At 48.8% G+C, this 16,696-nt stretch overlaps 1 protein-coding gene across 1 annotated transcript in view; it reads right to left on the bottom strand.

Moving 5' to 3' along the window:
• Positions 1 to 925: 925 nt before the first annotated feature.
• The window catches only part of UBE4B (ubiquitination factor E4B), a 120,483-nt gene continuing 104,712 nt past the window's right edge, over positions 926 to 16,696 (bottom strand). Inside the window, 10 exon segments of the mRNA XM_030327822.1 lie at positions 926 to 1,091; positions 1,408 to 1,554; positions 2,069 to 2,243; positions 7,732 to 7,746; positions 7,749 to 7,819; positions 7,822 to 7,863; positions 7,866 to 7,923; positions 10,658 to 10,789; positions 15,227 to 15,249; positions 15,252 to 15,369. Coding sequence (XP_030183682.1) covers positions 1,030 to 1,091; positions 1,408 to 1,554; positions 2,069 to 2,243; positions 7,732 to 7,746; positions 7,749 to 7,819; positions 7,822 to 7,863; positions 7,866 to 7,923; positions 10,658 to 10,789; positions 15,227 to 15,249; positions 15,252 to 15,369 — 843 coding nt within the window. The 3' untranslated portion in view covers positions 926 to 1,029.

Below are 16,696 nucleotides of genomic sequence, written 5' to 3'. Positions count from 1 at the left end.
TGCTTTGGTAAGGCCAAGCCCCAAAGGACACGTCATACAAACGACCCCTGCCTCGAACTCGCAGACTCCAGGGTTGAGGAGTTGATTTTCCCCCCTAGGATACCTGTAATGGTTTTGAATCGTCCCCCACCCTCCTTACCTCCCCCCCCCCACAAAAAAATCCATAAGTCATGTAAATCCTGATATACTTGAACACTTCCTCGGCTGTACTGTTCCTCAGATCCCTAATAGAGGCCTTACTACAAGGACCAGAGTGACAGATTCTCATTTTGTTCAAAAAAAAAAAAAAGAAAAAAAAAAAAAAACCAAAAAAACTTTAAAGGGACATTACAAAAGGAAAAAATAAAAATAAAAACTGAAATTCAAATTCTGAAAATAGCTTGCCTTTTTTATTAATCATGTCATCTAACACCAATTAAAAAAACAAATATGTGAATATGATATAAAAATACGATCCCAGGATGAACACTTTGTTGCAGGCACAATTCTCTCACAGAGTATATGTTTGGAGGGCCAGTGGGGGAAGGAGTTTATTTTTGTTTTTGCTTCTCTTAAAAAATCCACAGCAGTGCAAGTAGGGTCAGGAGGGGAGCAGGGCAAGGATTCTTCAGCAGCAAAATGTCCAAGGTTCTCTAATCACAATCAAATCAACGGATATCGGGTTTAGGGGGGAAAATAAGGACGAAGGGGATGCTGTCCAGACCCATCTGTCATCAATCACTCAGAGACTTCCGTCGCAAAAGCCCCAAATGGTGACGTAAGAAGGACGAGTTTTATTACACAAGCAATCGTAAAATGTGTCCCTCAAGCCTTTGACCATGTGTGTCACTTAAATATATGTACAGGACTCGGGCTCCTCTCCTCCTCCATGACCTTGCAGATCTCCACCGTCTGGTCGCTCTGGGTGGGCTCTCGGGGTCTCCCGCCGCGCTGGGCCTCCAACATCTGAACAGCATATCCGCCACCGACGCTGCTTCTGCTTGCCTGGCTGGCCTTGGCCTCGAGCAGAGGGTGGGCACGGGGGGCGGTTTAATGATCGCTGTTCTGTTTCTCTCTCATCCAGGCGTGAATCTGTTCTTTCAGTTCTGGCACTGGGAAAAGAAAAGGAGACGATTAATGCCCCAGGCGTGAGGGCTCCTCCCGGGAGCCGCTGCGTGCAGGTCTGTGTACGGGGAAAGACAAGGCCCTTCACTCCCTCACTGACATGAAGCCTGGGGAAGGCCCAGGCTCCGGCGGCGGAAAAAAGGGCAAAGGATGTTCTGTGTCTTTTCCATCGAGCGTCAGACGCCGTGTGGCTTCTGGATTTGATAGATCTCCCCTTCTGATTAATCTCGGACACACGACTCGGGCGCCACGGCTGGGCCCGGCGGCCTTGGGCACTGTGACTCTCGCCGCGCCCTCCTCTACCTGGTTCCAGCATGCTCTCTGTCAGCATCTGGCGGTTGAAGGGGTCCGTAGGGGAGTTGAGCAGGTGCCGCAGGATGATGGAGCGGTCCATGATGGTGCCGGAGGGCAGCCGCACCGGGTCGGTCATCAGGGTGTCCATCAGAGGGTCTGCGGAGACAAAGCCAAGAGCAAACTCTACTCACAAAGCCGAAAACTGAAAACGAGAGCGAAACAAAGCCTGTCCTGCTTCGCATGGTCCTACTAGGCCCCCAAGTTTAGCTGGAAGTCAGCATAAGACAGAGGCACACCCGGCGCCCCTGGTGGAGGGGAGAGCACTCTCGTCAGCTACAGCTGGGGGGCAAGAACAGGGGAGAAGGATCAGGGCCATGCAGGAAGCTCCCGCATCTGGGGACTTGCAGGAAATCCCCTCCTGCCAAGGCAAGGCTGATCCTGGAATCTTCCCGGCGGTTTCCTAGTTTGAAATCAAGACAAGGACTTTCTTTTCGCTTCTAATTGATAACAGAAACTAAAAGTAGGCAAATGTAATTTCAGAGAGCGTGCCTCAAGGAGCAACTCTAGCGCACCATAAAAAAGGAAAAGCACAGAATGCGGTCTTTCTGTGTTACGTGTTTCGAGGTAACTCCAATCAAAGAATTCGGCAGGGAAAGAGCGGTCCGCTTGCCTCTGAACTCGTCTGGGGCGTCGCTGTAGTCGATTTCTGCGCGTGCGTTCTTGGCTACTATCTCCTCCACCTTCTCAGCTAGGAGTTTAAACTTCTCGATCGCTATTGTGGATTTGATCCCTGCCTTCCGCATCTTCGAGATCACTTCCTCAAACAGCTCTTTGCTGTAGGATCTCTGCAAGTGAGGAAAGACGACGGGAGACAAATACATTTTAAGCGGAAAACACAAGCTGCAGAAAACGCCTAAAGTACGACCCATGTAGGAGCTTCTGGGGGGCTCAGTCGATGAAGCATCCGACTTCAGCTCGGGCCATGATCTCACGGCTCACGGGTTCGAGCCCCGTGTCAGGCTCTGGGCTGTCAGCTCAGAGCCTGCTTCGGATCCTCTGTCCCCCTCCCCGCCTCTCAAAACTAAACGTGAAAAAATAAAACAGCCCTGAAATGATAACACATATATAAATACTCTCACATGGCTATGAACGCAGGAAGACTGGAATATACGTATCAAACTGTACAAGGTCATTACCTCTGAGGAGGGCTTCAGGAGTGAGGCAAATGAGGGGAATTTTTAAATAGTGGAATTATCTTACAGTAAACATTCATTTCTTTTAAAATGTCAATGTTAAAAAGAAACTGAAAATCGAGTCTGTTTGAGGCCTCGCAAGGCACTGGGCCCTGGCAGCAAACGGCGGCTCTTTCCGCTAAAGGCAGACGTGGTGAGAACAGCCCGGCCCGGTTCCCAGTCGACAGGAGCTTTCTCCCGTTCGAGGTCAATCTCTCAGCTCAACACTGAAGTGTCGGGTGCTCTGCTGACAGGAGCACGGGGGACGGTCTAGAGGACAAGTGCCCACCACAGCTGCAGTGGGACTCGAATTCTGGCTCCACCGTCTCCTCGAGCGCTGGGTGGTCTTAGGCACACCCTCTGAGCCCCAGTTTCCTTGGGTGTAAAATGGGGGTGGTGACACCCACCTCACAAGTACCTAATTCATATAAATCATTGCCATTTCAAAATATCAGAGTATATCCTAACTCGCATTTCTGGCAAAAACACTGGCCACTTGTCAGTTCAGTGACAGTGATCCAGACGGAGGAGGGGACCGATCAAGACTCCAAGGACAGCATCGTAACCGCTGAGCGGTCCTTCCCATCCAAGGACTCAGACGAATGTCTGCAGGATGAATTCGTCTCAGGGTCTGTATTCTCTTAGAGTGCGGAACTGAAATTCCTCCATCTTTCTTCTTTCCTCTGTAAACCTCAGTCTCTAAGAAAGTGCACGTGTTCACTTCCTGTCTTCACAGGCACCCATGCCCCCTGTTACTTTCATGCACCTGAGGGGGAGACAGAGGGAAGGGCGAACGCTGGCCTCGACCTAGCGGAAATCCTGAAAGCCATCTTGCACAATCCTGAAAAGTTCGGAGAGCCTCCAGTATAGTTTTCTGAAACCAAATTACTGTACTGACCCAGCAGTTACCTTATCTGACATCTACTTATCATGAACCGGAAGCCAGTCTCCGTCTCTTTGGGAAGGGGCGCAGAGGAGAAGTGGCCAAAAGGTCATAGAATAAGAGGTTGGAAGGGCAAAATGAAGATATTTTGCACAGGGGCTTGTTGCTGGTTGGGCACTGCTGCATCAGAGGCGGTTTCACCTTGAACTTCTCTTTGTAACGAGGAGCCACCTGGCCACCCTCGTGAAGCATCACCCGTTCTGTTTCTTAAAAGATGACGACTTTTTAACAACTTATGCTTGCTTATAAGTCAACTTCTAAGAGCAGCGTGGTGAGCATTGTTAGAAATCAAAGGGAGCCCGCACCGAGGGGACGTGGCATTCAGCCTCTAGGAGCAACGGTGTCAGTGCCTGGAGCAAATGCACGTTTCTAAGCTGTCGCTTCGAGTCTGATGTGGGTTGGGTGAGAGACGCAGTAAAGACGCTGCTCTTGACCTCAAAGATGTTCCAGAGTCATTCTAAACTCAGATGTGAAAATATTTACAAATCGTGTATCTGATAAAGGTCTTGTATCGAGAATATATAAAAAACTCTTACTATTCAACAACAGAAACATAATCCATTTAAAAAAAATGGAGAAGGACTTGGACAGACATTTCTCCAAAGAAGGTATACAAATGGCCAAGAAGCACATGGAAAGATGTTCAACACTATTCGTCATTATGAAAATGTAAACCAGAACCACAGCGAAGTACCATTTCACTCCCACTAGAGTAACTATTTAAAAAAAAAAAAAAAAAAAAAACCACGAAAAAATAATAAGCGTTGGTGAGAATGAAGAAATCGAAATTAGAACAGTTGTACATGATCCGTTCGTACACCGTAGAACACAATGCGGCATTTCCTCAAGAAGTTAAATGTAGTATCACCATATGACTCAGCAATTCTGCTGCTAAGTATATACGCAAAAGAATTACAGACAGGTATTCTAGTGTTTCATCACAAACACTCCGAGCAGCCACATTTATAATAGCTAAAAGTTGGAAACAACTCAAATGTCCACCAATGGATGAATGGAGAAACAAATCGTGGAGTATTCACATAATGAGATCTCACTGGGCCACAAAAAGGAATGAGCCAGTAGGCCATGTACATGAATGAACCTCAAAAACATTATGCTCAATGAAAGAGGCCAGACACAAAAGGTAGTGTATTATCTTATTCCATTTACGTGAAATATCCAGAATAGGCAAACAGGTAAATCCAAAATTATGTAAAATGAAGACAGAAAGCAGATTAATGGTTGCCGAGGGCTGGGGCAGAGGGGCAGGGATGGACAGTGACTGCGTAATGAATACGGCATTTCTTTCTGAAGGTGCTGTTTGGATAAAATGTCGGAACTAGAAAGAGGTGATGGCTTCATAACACTGTGAATGTACTAAATGCTACTGAACTGCACACTTTAAAATGGTTAACCTTGGGGCACCGGGTGGCTCAGCTGGTTGAGGGTCTGACTCTTGATTTCGGCTCCGGTCACGATCTCATGGTTCATAGAGATCAGGCCGCACGTCGGGCTCTGTGCTGACGGCGCAGAGCCTTCTTGGGATTCTCCCTCTCTCTCTTTGCTCTCCCCTGCTTGAGCTCTCTCTCTCAAAATAAATACATAAACATTAAAAAATAATAAAATGGTTAGCCTTATGTTATGTGAATTTCACCTCAATTAAAAAAAAGGAAAGACTGGATGGGAGAAGTGTGACTTCAGATAGGCTCCTTATCTTTTTTTTTTTTTAGTGGTTATTTAGTTTTAGAGAGAAAAAAGAGAAAGAAAGAGAGAGAGAAAGCGGGGGAGAGGCAGAGAGAGCAGGAGAGAGAATCCCAAGCAGGCTCTGCGCTGACAGGGACGAATCTCACAAACCCTAAAATCGTGACCTGAGTTGAAATCGAGAGTCCGACGCTTAACTGATTGAACCACCCAGGCGCCCTGGACACGCGTGCTTAGCCCATTCTTGGTTGGCGGGGAGAGAAGCTCTTCCTCCCACATGGCTGCCCTTTTCTTCATCCTTTGTCTTCCCGCACACACCAGACCAAACCAAGGCCGCTGCTCCCGAAGGAGAAAATTGTAATTCTTGCTCCTCTGGAGCTTTGTAGACTTCCACCCTTTCTTCCCCAGTCCTCAAACCCTCTTCCAAATGATCCTCAGGACTCTAATCAGCTTACAACCAATGTAAGAGGAAAATACCCAGCAATCAGAACAAATACCACACCGTAAGAGAAAGCCAAGAAATCCACTTAAAACACTATTCTCTGCACTGGGACACTGGCACTCGTGTGCGTTTGCTTCCTGAGTCTGGAAGAACAGGGCTGTTTACACACTCAGAGAACCCATGCACCACTGGGCAGAAACTGCCATCTGTGACGCAAGCCAGGTGCCACCACAGGCCACCACGACAATCCACAGGCCTTACCGGGTGTTGTCCCCCACTTGGTTTTCACTGTCTCGCCGTGTTATTCACGCTGCAAAGTTTGTGATGTTAACCACTTGTGATGTGGCAGCCACAGCGAGACCATACTTAATGACTCTCCTGAGTCACTTACAGTAAAAGCGCGAGAGTCTCTGGGACTTTTCGCACCCTGACCTCTGGCGAGGCTAGAGGAGCCCAGCCGCAGCCGGCCTGCTCCCCAAGCAGACACCCCACTCTGGATGGGGGTACTTCCCCATTTCCCCTCTCTCCCTCCAGACTACCACTTCCCTTCCATAGTTCTAGAAATGTGCGGTATCACAGGCTGTAGGCTAGAAACACATCTTAGCACCCCCCCCCACAATAACGGCAAACTCTTAAGCCCCTCTGATACACTACTTTCTATGGAAAAACTGCTTCAGACGTGTTTTTTTTTTCTTTGCAGGCACTTTGTCAAGACCACCTCTCTTGCTTACATCCCAAAGTACCCGCATACGTGAATTATATCTCAATAGAGCTGTTATTAAACAAAAAACAAACAATCAGTACCTAGGGGTGCCTGGGTGGCTCGGCTGGTTAAGCGTACGACTCGATTTCAGCTCAGGTTGTGGGATCGGGCCCTGTGCTGGGCTCTGCACTGACAGTGTGGGGCCTGCTTGGGATTCTCTCTCTCCCTCTCCCCTGAACATGGGCACACATGCTCTCTCTCAAAATCAACATTAAAAAAATAAGAACCGCTATTTCTTATTTTTTCTATGATTCCTTGGATGAGATATGGGTAAAGAACCTTCTAGAATCCCTACTGCTGGTTAACCTGCAACGTGAATAATATTGGAGACAGAAGTGTGAACGAAGATGGAGACACAGGTGAGTGTGGAATTTTGGGGCATTTAAGCAGAAAGCAGAGGGGCGGGAATATAGGCTCAGGGCCAGGAATGACTGGGTCTGAATCCTGCCTCTATCCCCACGGCACGTGGCGCCACCGGGAGCAAGCCAACTTCAAATCTCTGTGCCTCAGTTCCTCATGTAAAAATGAGGAATCTAATAGAACCTACACCACAGGATTTTGTGAGGACCACATCAACAAAATACGCCAAGTGGTTAAACTTGGTATTCAGTTGATAAACAATCAGCTCTTATGACACTGGTATGACGTGGCCAGAAGAACATGGATGGGAGAGATGTCAGAAGGGGTTGGGGCTGGACACATCGGCAGCTGCGGAAATGCCAAGCGCCAAACGGCGTCCTCACAGGGGCCAACGAGGAAATAAAGGAGAGAGAAGACTATGAAGATCACCCCACGAGGTCTGGAACCTGGAATCACAACGGCCGGCAGCACTAAAGCGAAGGCCTGGAAGCAGCTTGGAGCCCTGGGAAAGCCGGGCCTCTGTGAGAGGGTAATGGGCCTGCTGCTCGTAGCAGGACGGGCTAAGAACTCCACTGGAGACGTATCTGGGAGCCAAGTCAGCTCTTCTACACCAATGAAAAAGAGCTGATCCATCTTCGTTTACGTCAGACAAGCTCCCCTGGCCGTGGTGGTGATTATTTTCATTTGCCGACTAAAAACTTCCCAAACAACAATTAAAAAGTATCGCCTTTTCTGATTTCAAGTGGGGAAAATCCCAGGGAAGGGTGGTACGTCACTGCACAGGGTCTGCCGGAAGGTCCACAGAGACGCCACCTCTGGTCGCACCAGCTCAGCAGCCTGAACCCCGGCCTCCCCCCGAAATGGCCTGCCACCACCCCACCCGGGCACCGACCTGGTCGTCAGTCAATGGCTTTTGGCGACCCGGGCACAGTCCCGCTGCAGGTAAATATCTGTCAGTTGGTCCAACAGCTTCTTTGGTCAAAGCCGTATTTCTCAGGGTTTTCTACTTTCAGGTCCCGGCACTGGGGCCACAGAGTTGCTGAAGATTAAAGTTGAGCATTGCAGCCAGTCGGGGTCCCAGCTCCTAGGAAATCACAGTGGGTAACAGGACAATTCAAGCTGTGAGACAAGCGAGAAGGACCAAACTCCCATCTCAGCGGCGGAACAGGAATGGGCCGGATTAATCTGCAGAGAATCCCTTATATGTGCCGGGATCGTAAGCTGAAGAAGAACGTTCCGCTCAAAATTTTCTTTACTCTCCATCTCTAACCCGATAATTCTAACACTTCATAACGTTGCAGGTTGATGGAATATCTACAATATCAACGGAAGGGCGACCTTTGCTTACATTCATGCTTTCGGTGACAAAAAACAAGGATTACTCCAAATTCACTGAGAAGTAGGTAAGAGGGAAAATCACTCAGAATCCCATCACCATAAGGTAAGTCAAAGATAATTTTTGGTATGTTCATTTAGCCGCCATTGTATGTGCATTCGTTTTCTTTCCTTTTAAGATTTTACTTTTAAGTAACCTCTACACTCAACATGGGGCTCGAACTCATGACCCCCAAGATCAAGAGTCGCTATGCTCCACTGAACTGAGCCAGCCAGGCGCCCTGATGCATTATTTTTCTAAATTTCAAAAGCGTCTGACAGTTCTGACAGGGTGCACCGTTCTTATTATCGGAGGCCAAGAGAGGAGAAATGCAGAAGCAGCAGAAGATAAAGTTTATGTCTTAAATCATCTTAAATGTGGCGTGTGAGAGACAAAGCACACTTAAATGAAACCAGTAGCCAATATAAACAATATGCAAAGAACCCACCCGATTTCCCAGTACTTAGTACAGTAGGGCACGTGTGCTTCAAGCAACCTGCAGGAGGAATCCTGCCTCAGGTTAGACAGTATCAGGCCATTAAAAAAAAAAAAAAAAAAAAAAGTCACAGAACAAGGTTTTTCATTACATTTAATGATTGCACTTATACACATCCAACTGAACTTTGGCTTTTCGAGAACCTGCTTTGCACAAAGTAAAGCGCTCCTGTATTTGACTGTTAGGAAACTGTGGAATACAGGAGTGATAAGGACAGGATATCGTTGGCAGGGTTTTATTTTTCCCCAAGGTTTGAGCTAGCCAGTGAAGAAGGCGAAACTGTGGGGCAAAGGAAAAGGGTGCATCGAAGCAGGCACAGGCAAAGAGTGCTGTGGAAGGCTACGGCCAAGGCAAGCAGATAGCTCAGGTCAAGGATACGGCCTTGAGGGGCGCCTGGGTGGCTCAGTCGGTTGAGCGTCCGGCTCTTGATTTCGGCTCAGGTCATGATTTCGCAGTTTGTGAGTTCGAGCCCGTGCTGGGCTCTGTGCTGACACTGTGGACCCTGTTTGGGATTCTTTCTCTCTCCCTCTCTCTGCTCCTCCTCCACTTGAGCTCTCGCTCACGCTCTCTCTCTCTCAAAATAAATGAACAAAATTTTTTTAAAAAGTAGGCCTTGAAAAATATTAATTTTAGTTGACGTGAAAACATTAGACTTTGCTTTCAATAAATTCCTTTAAAAATGAAGAACTCAGAACCAAAAATAGGCTCTGTGACAATTTAGTCTCAAATAATTTATTACAGTTCCCTAACAATCAAAGACTTGCTGATTTGGGGTCACTGAACATAAAATAAAACGTGGTTTGGTGCCGGGATTGGCAAACTGCTACCTGCGGGCCAAATCTGACCTGATGCTTGTTTTCATAAAGCTTTACCGAAACACAGCCACGCTTACTGGTTTCTATATTGTCTGTGGCCGCTTGCGTGCTGCAACAGCACAGCTGAGTAGCTGGGGACGACTGTATTGCCCACAACGCCTAATAATTTACTCTCTGGCCTCCGTAGAAAAAGTTGAAAGATTTCCATTTGCCAACCCCAGGGAAGCAAGGGTCTGAACTATCTTGTTTAAATTAGTCGTGGTGTCCGCGTGCTTTCAATAGTGAGCTCAGTTTTGTTTCACCTTCCACGGCTCTTTTATAAATAGATGTGAAATGGAAAAGGGCGGGGGGGGGGGGGGACTCCTTGCTGAGATGCACACAGGCCAGGGTGTGGCGATACTGTTGAACGAAGCGGTGAACGTGGAAATTGGAGGAAATGAGTAACCAAGTTACATTCCATTGTCAGCCTGTCCATATTGCCAGGTAATTAACCACCGGCTCCCGGCCCCTTCTTGGCCTTCCTCACGACTTATCCCGGCCACACCATAAAGCTTCTGTGCCGTGCGGCAGCTCCAACACCAAGCAGCGATCTTCGGTCACGTGGCTCAGTTTCCATTTCAAAAACAGGACTCCGATCTTATTAATACATCAAGGCCAAATGTTTTGACTACCTTTGATCTGTCATAAACCGTAATTATGGCTCTCGTTACCCTTTGGCTTCTTGAGTGTAGCAAAGCTACAGCTAGGAGGACCGAAGATCTTACCCAGTATCAGTGATTTCTACTTGATAGACTCTAATTTCCAACTGATGTTACTTTCTATGTCTCCTATAGCTAAAATACAGGAATCGATAATGATAAAAACATGTCACAGCCTCAACATTAGTGATCCCGTGTGCTCTGTAAGCAGAAAGCGAATTGAGTTATCTTGGAAAAGACTGTCTGTAGACTTCCATCTATCCTCAGAGTGCTTTATCACCTCGCATAACTGTGAACAAAACCAGTATCAAAATTTCACTTAGTGGCTGTGAGCTGCAACGTCCAGGATCTCCACAACCACCTTTAGTTACAGGTGCCGGAGCCTGACTGTGGAATCCGACATGCAAAACAAACACCCCGAAGCTTCCACTCACCGGTCTGAGGAATGGCTGGACCTGCTTGGTGAGGATATGGAACATGTCCACGGTTTCTGTTGCCAGGGCGAGATAGGAGCGTGAAACACGTTCGTCCTGAGCAAGCTGGGACTGACGGGCTTGTTGCTGATCCTATAGGAAACACGGAGCAGACGCCAAGCCAAGGTCAGTATTGGCCGTGAGCTCACTGGCACGCCGAGCGTGACGGAAAATACAGTCCGCTCCTAATGGGACAAGGGCGCAGCAAAGCCAACATGCCGAGGGAATGGGAACAACCCAAAGCAGAGAATTTTCCAGATAAGGTACAGTTCATTCCTTTCAGCATCAGAACTCTCTAGGCCTCTGAGTACGGTGACCGTGGCCCATTATTTCACTTCCACGCGACTGGGTTTCCTCAATGATAAAAGAAGTCACGTTCATGTTCTGTGCGGGATGAAATAACTGATTCTTTCATCACACCCGATACACGTGGTTGCTAACGAAGGAGAGCTCGTTCCCCTTAATAACAACTGGCAGCCATCATTATTGTGAGAACGTGGACGTGTTCTGCTCCGACACCGCGGCCAATAGGTTTTGCCCCTACATGGAGCGCCTACAGATCGCTAAAAGGTTCTGAGTTTCGTCAGGCTGTCAGCCCCGACAACGGTCAGCATTCTTGCCTCCGGCACCGTCCTTGTCCTTCAACTCTGCCATGGGCTGGGAACCAAGACGAGAAGGTCTCTGAGTCATGGGGAAAGCAAGTGGGGCCCTGAAGGCTCTGGGATGGAGAAAAGCCACAGAAACATCAGGGAAGACTGAAATCCTTACATCACGGCTCAGAGGCTGGTTTACTTTACGGAGGGGGAGGGGCAAAGCCAGGACAGCTGAAGTCCCCCAACGAGTGCCCCTAGGGTAAGTGCCCTGAGTGGGTGCCTGGGGGGAGGTTCTGCAACGATGCTGGGTGGCCTGCCCACTGCCCCTCGGTCAAGACTGCGCCTACGCAACATGCTGGAGCAGGAAGACCGAGAACAATGAAGTGAGAACGAGTGCAATGCGCATCTGCGTGTCGCATGCACTCATCCAGACCTGGTGTCCGGGCCCTCCTCCAGGCCAGGCCCACCTTTCGGCTCTGGTGATAAGAGTATAGAACGAGACCAAGAGGCCCGCAAGCCTCACGGAGCCCAGACTGCAGGGCAGGGAAGAGATAAGCAGTACGCAAACATGCTTCCAGATACACGGTAAGTCTGAGAATGATGGAGACAAATAGAGCAGAATGAGAAGGAAAGCGGTCAGGGATGGCCTCTGAGAAGGGGACATTTAAGTGGGTATCTGAAGGAAGCGAGCCAGCAGAAATCTGGGGCAAGAAGGCCCCTGTGGTTGGGGGAGGTGGAGGGAGGAGGAAAAGGGTGGGGCCAGGGGCCCACTCTAATTCGGGTCTGGACTCTGAGTGAGAAGGGAAACCGGGAAGAGTTCTGAGTCAAGCGGCGATAACGAGCAAACAGGTTTAACAGCATCCCTCTGGTATGGACACGACAAAGGTGGTGAGACTGGTGAGAGGGGCGACAGCAAGCCAAGAGAGATGGTCTAGAGGTAGGGGAAAGAGAGGAGGTCAGACATGGGTATAGCTCAAGATAGAGCCTGGGGCTCCTGGGTGGCTCAGTCAGTTGAGTGTCTAACTCTTGATTTCAACTCAGGTCATGATCCCAGGGTCATGGGATCAAACCCCATGTTGGGCACTGCACTGAGCAGTGGCGCCTGCTTAAGAGTCTCTCTCTCTTTCTCTACCTCTGACCCGCCCCTGCTTGTGTGCCCTCTCTCTCTCTCAAATTAAAAAAAAAAAAAAAAAAAAAAAAGATACAGCCTTGGGGCACTTGCTGAGAGAGAAGAATCAAGGAGGACTCCAAAGTGTTGGGTCAGAGCAATCAACAGAATGTAGTTGTCCCTTGCGCCTGGGTGGCTCAGTTGGTTAAGCATCCAACTTTGGCTCAGGTCATGATGTTAGAGTTTGTGAGTCCGAGCCCCGCGTCGGGCTCTGTGCTGACAGCTCAGAGCCTAGAGCCTGCTTCACATTCTGTGTCTCCCTCTCTCTCTGCCTGGGCCCCCCTCGCCCCACTCACACTCTGTATCTCTCTCTCTCAAAAATAAAGATTAAAAAAAAGTTAAAAAAAGAAAAAAAGAATGTAGCTGTCCCTCAATGAGGCTGGGCAGACCTGGAGAGGAGATGTGGCCCCCCCCTCGTCAAGGGATACTATGAGACCACCGGGCAGAGGAGCAAGTCAACAGCTAGTGAAGCAGGTCTGGTGTCAGGAGAGATAGGAACTGAGGAGACATGTTCCAGAATCTTTAGAATAACGACATCAAAGCCGCTGGGAATAGATGATATCACCTAGCAGTGATTTCCAACTGGGGGCATCAGGCCACGTGCGGGAGTGTTTCTGGCTGCCCGATAACTCGGGGTAAGAGGGTACCTCACTGGCATTAAATGGGCGCGAGCCAGAGATGCCAAATGTCCCGCGACGTATGGTGCGGTCTTCCATAATAAAGAGTTATTACCACACCGAAATTCCACCGAGCACCTGAGAAACACCAGCCTCGGCAGCGAGAGCGGAGAGAGGAGGGGAGGAGCCTGAGGGCTGAGCAGCGGAGTCCCCCAGCATTCGGAGGATGGCGAGATGGGAGCACCAGGCAGGGAGGTGGGTGGCAGGAAGGGACTTCAAAATCAAACAGACGTTTCTGAAATAGCACTTGATTGGAACTATTTATGCCACTTTCTCATCCACGGACACGGCAAAATCAATAGGAACTGTTGAGTTATCTCCTAAGCAAACACTATTGAGCACCGACCGTGAATAAGACCATGTGCCACAGACCCGTATCCCAACATCTACGACAGAAGCTGGTCTAAGACAAGCATCACAAGCGACACGGAGTGGGCGCTACAGAAGTATAGAGCAAGGGGAGGGTTTGGGGCGGCTCTGGCTGGGGTAGTCCAACCATGAGGGAATACCTGCACAAGGCCTTGTGTAAAGAATGGGTAGGATTTTCATACATAAGAACGGCAAGCAGAGAATTCTGGACAGAAAGAATGACTTGAGGCAAATGAAACAAGGAGAGCTACACATCCTGAGCACCAGTGCTGAGCTGGGTTCGCGACATCCACCATCCCTCCTCCTAGTTTTTCCGCAAAGCAGGGATCATCTCTGCTTCAGGGACAAGGAAACAGATTCAGGAACTCTGAATGCGTGGTGGCATCAGTCCTCAAACCTAGGTGCCCTCGGCTCCAAAGTTGCACCTCTTTCGGCTAGGCCTCATCTGTTTGCCCAGCATGTTCTGCAAGGGCCTGGGGACGGTCCAGATTGGAGCCAACAGACTGGAATGGGAAGAAAGCTTGGAAGGACTCCCGAGAGCTACTGTGGGGAGGCGTGAAACATCAGGTCTGAGCCGACTCTTGCCCCGGGGGAGATGGGGAGGTGCAGGAGGGAAGCTTTGGAGGCACCACAGGAAAAAGAGTTTTAAAGAGTGTTTAGAAACGAATACGAGGGTAGACGGTAGGTGAGATTCCAGCGGATGCCAGGGCAGTGCCGAGGAAAAAGAAGACAACCACCACGTTATCTCAAGAATACAAAGAGAGGGGGTCCAGCAGTGCGGCGGCCTGGACTCGGGCATCCAGCATTCACGGGCCCGCAAAGCCCCCGGAAGGCTTCAGTCTGTAGTGTAAGCACGCTGGCTAAGCTGCAGCAAGTCGTAAAATTCTCACACGGCCTGCAGGAACACTTGGAATAAAAACATCTCCTAAGTGTGCTTTCATACGTGCTTATGTATCTTAAGATACTTTTGACTGTGCGGCATTAAGCTCGACAGTATTTCGCGCTGAGAATGCTACTGCAAGTAAAGAAACAACAGTGCTCCCTCCTCTCCCAGGAGAACTCCTTTGGGGAAGCAGTTCTGATTCTGAGCCCGGGAACAGAAGGAACCAAGATACCACGTCCCCAGTAGTTGTCAAAAGCGAAGTAACTGATCGGGGAACCGTCTAAATGGCTGCAGTGTCAGAAAAGCGTGCCAGTGTGCTGTCACGTCACCATGTCACCATGTCATGGAACCTGGCAAAACGACACTCTCTTCCACTAATAACCAAATATAAAACCAAGATCAACCAGATGGAAAAAAAACCCCACCAGAATCCTGCGTGATTCACATAGCTGTCTAAAGGACATGGTGTGAGCAAATCAAATGCTTGTCTGGCACAGAATTCTAGAGATTTATTTTCTACTTTCATAAACTGACATCAACAACACAGTCAGACAATAAAAGCTCTTCTCCAAAAAGCCCTTTAAAACTAAGAAGGCAGGACAACGCATGTTGAAAGACTTCTCGACTCGCTTCTTAGCTTTAGATGGAGTGTTTAAGCTCACTCCTCCCCTGAACCCGGTCAACTTCACGGAGGCCCGCAGGTGGGAGGTGACAAGCAATGACAAGTACGTCACATCTAAGTCAGCAGGGCCCACGAACGCGGGCCCCAGGCAGAGCCCTGCCCAGGGGCCGAGGCGGTTTTCCGGCTCCGCCGTCCGAGCGCCTGCGCCGTGTCCTCACCCGGGGCAGCTGGTCCCACTGGTCTTGTTCTTCATCTCTTCTTGCACTTCATGGATCCGCTTCAGAGACTCCAGACTTTCATCGAGCAAAAACGTCGTGTCATTTATCAGCATGTTTATGTAGCGCACAAACTGCTTCCCGAACTGGAAAGGCAATTACATTGCACACGGTCAGACCTCTTGCCGAAGCAAAGTGCCGCAGCAGATCCCAAAGAAAATGGGCCTCTGCCCTAAATGCCAACCATCTGGCCCTGTAAGACTGCCTCCCGGGCCAGCACTCAAGGCACTGTGGAGGTCAAGGACTACGGAGTCTCTCCCTGGGTCTTGCTATTCCTTTTAACTAACTGTGATGAGCTCATTTCAGTGGTGCGCCGGAGGCACCTTGCACGGTTGATGAGAGCCAATTACTAGTATTTCAGAATTTTGTGAGCAGACTCCCTTGGCAGCTTAAATTTAGCCACGGTGGAAGTATTTACACCCAAGAAAACCAGCAAAGGCTGAATTTTCTCCACCTCTTCAGAGAGCAGGTTTACTAACACATCCCTGGCTTCATTCTCTCAATGATCTGAAGTCGAGAAGACACTCTTCCAGACTAGAAAATATGCTTAAACTCACCAAGATACAAAGAAAGTATAAATAATTACCCACATATAAGGGACAAGAGAATTACTCATACAGTTATTCTTCATTATAAAGAAAGACATGTTGAAGAAAAGTCGGCAGCTGTAACATTGATAAAGGAGGCTATTAATTCACTTTCTAGACCTTGAAGCTTCCAATCTGTAAAACGTCCTGCATATCCCGTTATGACGGAGGGCTCGCTCTTGCATGGAGATCTGAGTGCACCGTTAGGCTTCATAAACTGCAAGATTAGTAGAGAAAAGAGTAGCCACACACCCTTCGGGATCTATCGCTGTGTAATCAGGAGGCAGGAAGCCTGGATTTCAGGAACAAGGCAAGTTCAGGAAGACCACTCCCAACTCAGCACCACGCAAATCAAGCCCATGGGCCTGTCTGCTCTAAACTTGTGCCGGGGTTTGCTGGAACCAATTCTGACCAGAAGAGCAGCTCACGAAAGAATTGGCTTAAAGAGTTCACTCTGCAGAAAGTTACCTAGCAAACGGGCCTAACAAATATTGTCGACTAGTGACTTAGTTTAACAAGCGACAACTGGATTTAATCAAAGCTCTAATATGGTTTGCAAAGATCCAAGTAGATGGGATAAACTTTCTTAAGAATAACTTGAAAGTTCAACATTTTCATCTATTTTCTTTCTCAAGCACCTTTCTGTTGTAAAGTAATTTAGACGAGGGGCGCCTGGTGGCTCAGTCAGTTGAGTGTCTGACTTTGGCTCAGGTCGCAACCTCACAGTTTGTGAGTTTGAACTCTGTGCTGACAGCTCAGAGCCTGGAGCCTGCTTCAGATTCTGGGTCTCCCTCTCTCTCTCTCTGCCCTTCCCCCTGCTCACACT

The sequence above is a fragment of the Lynx canadensis genome, chromosome C1, assembly GCF_007474595.2.
Source record: "Lynx canadensis isolate LIC74 chromosome C1, mLynCan4.pri.v2, whole genome shotgun sequence".
NCBI lineage: Eukaryota > Metazoa > Chordata > Mammalia > Carnivora > Felidae > Lynx > Lynx canadensis.
This window is presented reverse-complemented; position numbering and strand designations above follow the sequence as displayed.